This window comes from Oreochromis aureus, linkage group 14 (assembly GCF_013358895.1).
Source record: "Oreochromis aureus strain Israel breed Guangdong linkage group 14, ZZ_aureus, whole genome shotgun sequence".
Taxonomy (NCBI): domain Eukaryota; kingdom Metazoa; phylum Chordata; class Actinopteri; order Cichliformes; family Cichlidae; genus Oreochromis; species Oreochromis aureus.
This window is the reverse complement of record NC_052955.1, coordinates 28,536,448-28,545,153: the sequence shown is the minus strand read 5'-3', so window position 1 is coordinate 28,545,153 and position 8,706 is coordinate 28,536,448. Positions and strand designations below refer to the sequence as shown.

General features: G+C 43.1%; 1 protein-coding gene across 1 annotated transcript; it reads right to left on the bottom strand.

Annotated features, from left to right (window-relative positions):
• Positions 1-1,127: 1,127 nt before the first annotated feature.
• Positions 1,128-7,359, bottom strand: grk7b (G protein-coupled receptor kinase 7b). The gene is made up of 4 exons (XM_031752635.2): positions 6,760-7,359; positions 5,857-6,294; positions 3,103-3,374; positions 1,128-1,577 (listed from the first exon to the last, which is right to left on the bottom strand). Exons 1-4 carry the CDS (start codon positions 7,357-7,359, stop codon positions 1,250-1,252), a joined length of 1,638 nt encoding a protein of 545 aa, XP_031608495.1. The 3' UTR covers positions 1,128-1,249.
• Between the last annotated feature and the right edge of the window lie 1,347 nt (positions 7,360-8,706).

Sequence of the window (8,706 nt, the reverse complement as noted above, 5' to 3'; positions counted from 1 at the left end):
AGTTTGGATCAACTTCTGTTGGTTATTACATTCACAGACATTTTTTGAATTTATTTTTTCATTTTCAAAAACTAAAGTATCGATTCTATAGCGCCAGTATCGGTCCGATACCAATACCAGTGTTGGTATCTAGAATATCGATATTTGGATCGATCTGCCTACCACTTTTCTTAAGTTGCAGTTGTTTAAAAGTTTAAAAGTAAAAACAAGTCAAAAATAAGACACCTGGGGGATCCTGGTAGCCTAAAGGCCAAACCTGCCCCCCTGAAATCTGCTGTTTTCAAAGCAGAAGCTACAGTAGTCTGCAATGATTGATTAGCAGCAACAGTTCGTGGATTTACTGCAACCTGAGTCTTCAGTCATGAATCAGGGGAAACTATGGATCCTTAAAGGCAACGTGTGTGTGAAAGGTTTTCTCAAACAGCCTACTTTTTTGTTGTTGTTGCTGTGCTGTGAGAACAAGGGGTCTGTGCATAAACAAAGGGTGATTTGAGGGGGCTGTAAAGGGGTTTGGCGTTGGCTCGATGGTGCCAGAAAATCTATGTTAACATGTTCTCAAGTGGAAAAAACTTTGCGCGTGTACGACAATTTGTCTCCCTCGGTCCCTCGTTAAAATTAGTGAACGAGTCATCCAGTGCTTGTAAATACCAGAGCAGCGCGGGATAATGGGGATGATGATGATGAGTGCCGCGGGAGGTTGAGCGAGCTCCGTGAGCATCTGGCGGCGCTCAGCGGTGCGCTGAGAGACTTCATCAGCGCGACCCTGAGCAGGAGCTCATCAGAGGGGGAAAGAAGAAGGGCTCTTCAGAGGGCTCGTGTGAAACGTGGGTCACTATTAGAAAGGTGGCGCATTAGTGTGATGACACGCAGCCATTATGGAGCTTGTTTACAAACACACGTAAACAGTTGCCTGCCAAAAATTGCCGAGTGATGTAATGGAAACTATGAAGGCGCTGGGATCTGCTGTCTCACCGGGAACAGAGGGCAAAGTATAAAGCCGCAGCTGCAGTACAATGTCAGCATGTTTTCCATCTGGGCATTAATACTGCGAGTTTATTTTACTGCAGCTACTAATGTCCTATTATGTTTGGCTGTGGCTGCATAATGAAATTATTTATGTGGGGAAATGTACTGAGGTTAAGGAAAAAGGCCACGCGTAAAAAGGTTTCCGAGGCACATAATTGAAGGCACTTCGATTTAAGGACATCTGTGCATTTTCAAGTGTCCAAAATTCCTCCTGTGTGTGTGCTCACAAAAGGACGCACAGCCTGGTTTTCCACGCAGTCTCGCGGTCGCGTTGGATGACCGTGGTGCTGTTCAGCTCGTCAAACACGCCGCTGTCAATCATCTCCTTCTGCCACTGCACGGACACTGCGCCCGTGCTGAACTCCCTGAAGAACTTCTCATCCTTGGTGTCAAACTTGACGTCCTTGATGTCAGAGCTGTCCTTGAACTCGTCCGCGTCTTTGGCGTAGACCACGTCGGGCTTTGGCACCCAGGGGGCCTCCAGCAGGCCCGCCTCCAGTCGGTGGAAGTTGATGCTGTTGAAGAACTCGTGGCTTCGTGGGTCGTCGCCTCTAAAGGTGATGGATTGAGAGGAAGTGTTACTTTGAGGCATTCAGAGAAATGCCTTATCCATTAACACAAAACAAGTCAGAAATAAGCGAAGAGAAGTTATTGCCACGCATTCAGAATCATCTGCCTCGCTTCCCCTTCTGTTTATTTTTTATTTTTACACCCTTATTCTACACCGCTCCATCCAGCTTCAGCCTTTCTGCACTTATCTTGACTCAGAGGTTATAATGAAGGTGACACATTATTGAGGGGTTTAAATAATTGTTTCACTGTCAATACAATAAACACATGTTCTTCTTGCATTTATGTAATTACAGGGCTAAAAAAACAGAGTCGCTGTGAAGCTATAACTATGTTTGTGCAAATGAAGCGAATTAAAAATAGCTAACGAATAAAACTCAGAGCAGCCGAATGGCTTTAAAAATAGTAAAAGTAGAAAAATAAATGGGTCCAGCTGCAGATCAGCCAGCTGTGTTGGCAGGAAAAGCAAAACTTTTCTCATTGGCTCCTTGGGAAACTCAGGACTGACCATGTACGTTTATACATCCAATATATAAATATAAACATATGAAATTTGGTTCATAGGCTAGGAGAATGTAAAGAATCACAGAAACTATATATTTTTTTGTCACATGGAGCTGCTGGAGAGGACCAAAAGCAGAGCTGATGGTCACAAAGTTCCTCTGAAAGGCTTCGAAGACACACCCTCCCTTTGTTATGATGCTTGGAGAGAACTTAAGACGACAAGTTAAAAATATAAAAATAAACTGAAGTATTCCTCAGAGAGGTTTGAAAGTCACAAAATAAAAATCAAAGCACATTCAAGTCGGTGCCCTCGTTTTCTCTCAGGTAATAATTCACTTTTTGAACAAATTTAGCGCCCCCTTGTGTTGGTGTGGTTGTAGTGCTTCATCAGTGTTCATGTTGATTTGTGGTCGAAATCGAGCAACGTCTACTAGGATTGTCTTAAGTGCTTGTTATGAAGGCCCTTTTGGTTCATGGAGATGTTTCACTTCTCATTCAAGAAGCTTCCTCGGTTCTATAAACTGACTGGATTTGGGGTTGGATAAGACGGCACAGGAAAATCCACAAGCAGGGGTTAAATATGTGGCACAGTTTTTAGAACTGAGGAAGCCTGTTTGATGAGAGGGGACAAAGCAAAAAGCAAAAAGCAATCCAGCTTCCTTCGTTTCAAGCGCTTAAGATTAACATGAGCTGAGAACCTACACTGAGCTGTGTCTCCTCAGGACTGTGTGTTACAAACAGGGGAATGAATTTTGCTGCTATTTCACAGGGAAAAAAAAGGAAGAAAAAAACTATTTTGTGTGGCTGAACTTGAGAATTCTGAAATATTTATTTGTTTTTTTCTGTTTATTAAAGACTTCCTGGTCCCGTTTCTTGTAAAAATCACACCAAGAGCCACGACATGTTTTCATAAGTAAAAAAAAGGAAGTGACACTTTTTCTGCTGCCGGGCGATTTCGCTCCATTACATCTAAACCATTCAAACTTTCAGTGTTTTTCTTACTGGCACCCAAAGCGACGCGCCACCCTCTTCTTGAGGAAGCGGCTGATAATATCTTTGGTGGGAGCATCGAAGGATTTGTGTTCAAACTTGCACTCGTCCTCCAGGGTGCGGCGAGTCACCTCATCGTTCTGCACCTTCTCCCTGAAGTCTCTGAAAGGCAAGCGGGCGGCCACCATCTCATAAATGCTGCATCCCAGCGACCACCAGTCCACAGAGTAGCGGTAGTACTCCTGCTTCAGAACCTCAGGGGCCATGTAGCCAGTCGTACCAGCCTGACCACACACAGAGGGGAGAGGGCACAACAAGAAATTTTAGTTTTTCATTGTTTACAGTTTTTTGGGTTGTTTTTTTGTGGCATTCAACTAAATTAAGCTCCGAAGAATTGTCAGTCATTTGGTGATGTGTGTGAATGTAGTATGGGGTGGGAGAAATGGGGGGAAACGGATATTCACCGTAGGAAATTAACAAAAGGTGACAAAACATCGCTGCTTCTTTAGCAATTTAAGATGATGCTCAATCGGCACCAAGAGGCCCAAAGTGTGCCAGCAGCCTGAACTGTTGATACAAAGCAGGATGGATCCAGGCTTCACGTCCTTTACACCAAATTCTGACCCTGTCACAGCAGAAATCCACACTCATCAGACCAGGAAATGTTTTTCTCGTCTGATGCAAATTGTAGCCCCAGTTTCCTGGTCTCAGCTGACAGGAGGGGCACGCGTGTGCTCTCTCCTCTGCCCTCTGACATCATCGAGGTATTTTCACCCAGAGAACTGAGAACAGGGTGTTTTCTCTTTTTCAGACCATGCTCTGCAAACCCTGCAGATGTTTGTGTGGGGAAAATCCCAGCAGATCCAGCAGGCTTTGAAACACTCAGACCAGCCTGTTTGGCACCAACAACCACACCACATTCAAATTTATTTACATCACCTTTCTTCCTCATTCTGGTGCTCAGTTTGAACTTCACTAGGTCACCTTGATTCTCTCTCTGTGTCTAAATGCATTAAGTTTGTTCCGTGTGATCGGCTAATGAGATATTTGCATCACTGACGGTCTCGTCAGGTGAGTTTTACAATTTTGTCAAAGGCTTCTGTGGGTCTGACTTCCTTTGCATACAGAGGAGTTGCCCCCTGCTGGCCATTGAACAGAATGCAGGTTTAGGGCACTTAAGTATTTATTATTTTGCTCAACAGCTGGTTATGTGGAGCTGACAGACAGCAGTCTCTGATAGCCAGAAATACTAAAGACCGAGATTCAAAAGGCACAATTGTAAAAAAGACCTTTTTCTGAAACCATTATAAAGCAGAGAACGAACGTTTTTGAGACCCAACATGATAATCTACTCCAACAAATCATTTATAGTTTAAATAATTATTTCAGTTATCTGCAACAAGAAGAAGCTGGATAAGATATACAGCTTCTGTTTAATTGAATATAACAAAAAACAATAAAACATCAAGACAAAAATGAAGATGCTACAATGCACCGAAACAAGATACAGAGAAAATGATGATGGGGTGTCAAATGTAAGGCCCAAGGGCCAGAATCGGCCAGGCAAAGACTACAATCTGGCCCACTGGATGGCTTTGGAAAATTTGAAGGGTATAAAATTGCGATCTTTACTACAGAAATGTAATTAAATAATCGATAAATAATTAGATGACAGCTGTTTTTTTCAAAATCTGCTTTACAGATTTTAGTTTTTTTACACTCAGTCCACAGTAAATAAATAAAGAAAAGGGCATTTTTTTTGTAAATTAACTAAAGCTTTGAATTTTATAATTACAAGACTGTCTGAGAAATTAAACAACCAGAAATTTTTATGTGATTTTACACATTTTTTACAAAATTAAGCCCAAAGAGAGATTTTTTTCATTTCCTACAGCAGCGTTTCTTTTTCAGGTAGAAAAACCAAGACATGTGATTGAAGTTGAACTTCTTTACTTATATTGAAACTAAATAACTAAACGAGTAGTTAAACTCTCTGGTCAGCAGATCGAATGCTGATCAGATGACCCCACTCAGACGAGACCCAACATGATGTTGTTTGGTTGCTCCCAAACTGTGGAACAGCTTTCTCCTCACAGTCAAATCTGCTCCCTCCACTCAGTCCTTTAAAACTACACCTAAAACCTATTTTTACACACTGGCATTTGAGTCCTCCTGTACCTGCACCTGCCAACATATATTTCTTACTTATTACTTTCCTTTTTTTTTTTTCATTTTACATTTTGTACAACACAAGTTGTACACCTCAGATCAGTGAGTGGAGGCCTGCTGTGAATCCTCTGACTGTGTTCCTGGACAGACACCTGTAAGCCGTATCTGGCAAAGCAAAGATTAGCCAGCGAATGCTAACAGGCTCTGGTCAATCTCCCTTACATTTCTCAGGCTACGTAGCGTCCAACTGGGGATGAGGTCAGGCACCTTTTAATAAGATTCATTTGGGTTACACAGGGCTGTGCACTTATTCGTTGTTGGCCTGAGCAGGACTGGGAGTCACTATATCTATTCCTGGTAAGCTCCTTGGAATGGCAGGTGAACACACTGTGAGAGAATTCAGTGTTAATGTTAGTGAGGATTTCTGTGAGTGAAGCAGAAAAACAATACAAAGCATTGGGTGGCCATGCAGGACAATAAAACAAGAGATTCTCTGGTGTGGAGAGTAGAATTTCTTACTCTTGGACAAACCACAGAGAGCCCCTCATCCTGCACATATCTGACACTGAAAGTCAAGGCTAATCTAGAGACACTCACCTTCTGGCAGATCATTTTGCCCTTTGACAGCTCCACAGCCAATCCGAGGTCTGACAGGCGGCATTGTCCTTTACCATCCAGCAGCACATTTTCAGGCTTCATATCACGGTACACGATGCCCATGTTGTGCAAGTGCAGGAGGCCACTGGTTATCTGGGCTGTGTAGTAAACCACACGCTCCATCCGTATGCCTCTCTTCCCTAAGTCGTATATGTGGAACCTGAGGTCTCCTCCAGTCATCAGGTCCATTACCAGGCACAGGTGGTGTCTGCTGTTGTAAGCGTAAGCCAGGTTTACGATAAAAAGGCTGTTGACCTTTTCCAGGATCTGCTTCTCCACGAGAGCCATTCTCTCACCGCCTTTCTTCTTCAAACGCCTCTTATCCAGCTTCTTGCAGGCGTACATCTGGCCCGTGTGCTTCACCTGCACCGCGCACACCTGACGGACACAGCAACATTGCTTTCAAATTTATGACAAATCAATATGAAACATGTTTGTGCTACTTTCTGCTCTAAACAGCCTAAAGGTGCTTTATGTTGTAAGAGTGAGACAATATCATAGAGAAAACCAACAATCAGATGATTCCCTATGAGCAAGCACTTGGAGACAGTGGGAAGGAAAAACTCCCTTTTAACAGGAAGAAACCTCCAGAACAAGCCTCAGGGAGCGGCGGCCACCATTTAGGATTGAGGGGAGGAAGACAAAACAAAGGATACAATATAATACACAATAATAAATGGTACGAGATAACATTATTCTGTAGCAGGTCATTTAGGGGAATTATTTAAGTTAGTAGCCTGCCTCGCTAATGTGAGTCACACAGTCGTGCTATTGGGCTGTAGCAGGAAAATCCGTTGACTGTCCAAACACTTTTATTCTGACGTTAATGTTTTAGGCACTCACCTCACCAAAGCCACCTTTTCCCAGAGTCCTGAACTCATAAAAGTATTTGTCAGTGATCGTCTGCCTCTCGTACTCCTTCCACTGCAGAAACCTGTAGAAGAACTGGCTTTTCAGGTACTCCGAGAAAGGTCTTCCCTTCAGGAACTCCCTAGTGGCTTCTCTCAGATGGTCCAAAATCACCTCATCAAAGTTACTGTCCGATAAGTCCTTGCATGTTTCAGCATCCTCTTCGGTGAAGTAGGACAGGAATCTCGTAGACCCAGGCTGGCAGAACTTGGCGAGGATCGTCTGTTTGGCTTTTTCTCTTTTTTCATCTTCGGCAAAGCTCCACTTGCTCAGCTCATCCAGAAACTCAGCAGCAGCCGCGTACTGGTCGTTAGAGGTCAGGAGAAACTGCTGGAACAGCTTCCTCCCGATAGGCTGTTGCTCGCAGAGTGACTCGTACCTCTCTCCCTCTGCTGCCTGGAGAGCAGAGGTCTTCTTCAGCTTGGGCAGCGTCAGGGAGAGTCTCCGTTTTCTCAGCTCCTTGCGATCGATCTGCTGGGCCTTCAGGTAGGTGGTGTTGGCCACCAAGTTGTCCAATCCTAGCAGGTCACCCATGCTGGATGTATCCTGTGGCACACCAGCGGGCAGCGGATGAACTTAAAACACTGACGTTAACCCATCTGCAAGTTCTACGCTCAACTGAGCACCTGCATCCTGAGCATCCCTCACTTCTTGGGCCACGCATGTTTGAGTCCTTAAAAGCACCACCGTCCTTAGGGATTTGTTGGTGGCTAAGGGTTTATTCGTAGGTGGCACACGGGGAAAGCAACTTATGTGGTTTGAACTTAAGAGGCTTTATCCTGGTCTATTTTTAGGAGTTACAAAGTGACTGTGTGCAGTAATTGGCCTGCCAGTATGACACGATGGGGTGGCTGATAAGGACCCTAACAAGTTATTGTAGGGCTGATGAACTCCTCATGAGAGAACAATGCCACTGACAAGGCTATATGTGCATGCAATTTGGTATGCACACTTGTGTTTATTATAACTTTATTATAGTCTCCACTAAATGAGTCCTGATTGGCTCAGTAGCAGCTCAGGAATTGATTTTTCGCAACAGCTTACAAAGCGACTGAAGACTTAAACGCCACCTTGACTCACTTTAATATCTTTGCTTGTTTTAAAACAACCAACATGTGGACTAATTCTGAATATATATTTTTTTAAAACCTCAGATTATAAATGACTGGATTTTCTGTTTCCTCCTTTACTTTATGGACAGAATAGCATGAAAAACTGGATGTATACAGTTTATTTTTTATCCCAAATTCTGACCCTACCATCTGAATGTTGTAGCAGAAATTGAGACTCATCTGAACAGGGGACTTTTTTTCCAACATTTTGTCATCACCCAGTTTGAACTGGAGCCTCAGCTTCCTGTTCTTAGCTGACAGAAGGTGGTGGTCTTCTGCCGCTGTAGCCCATCTGCTTCAAGGTTCAGCACCTGCAGAGATGCTCTTCTGCATACTCTGCAGTCTGACCAAACTCCTCTGACATCAAGAAATCTTCCCAGAATATTAGCATTTTGTGAAATACTCAGATTACTTTGTTTGCCACCAATAATGAGACATTCAAAATCACTTCACCTTTCTTCCTCATTCTGATGCCGTTTGAATTTCTGTAGATCACAGACTACACCTACGTGCCTAGATATGATGATAACAAGCATCTAAACCTAATAAAGTGTTCAGTGAGTCACATCATATCATACACAGTTTATTCAAACTTCTTACTGAAAAAAAAACACATATTACAGATCTTCACAAGTCTTTATTAAAAAAAAAAAAAAAAAAAAAAAGAAGAGAAAAAGGTCACATATTCAAGGTGTGCCAAACACCACCACAGACACCAATGTAAAGCTAACAAGTGACCAAACAATTCAACATATTTCATCCATCTTCT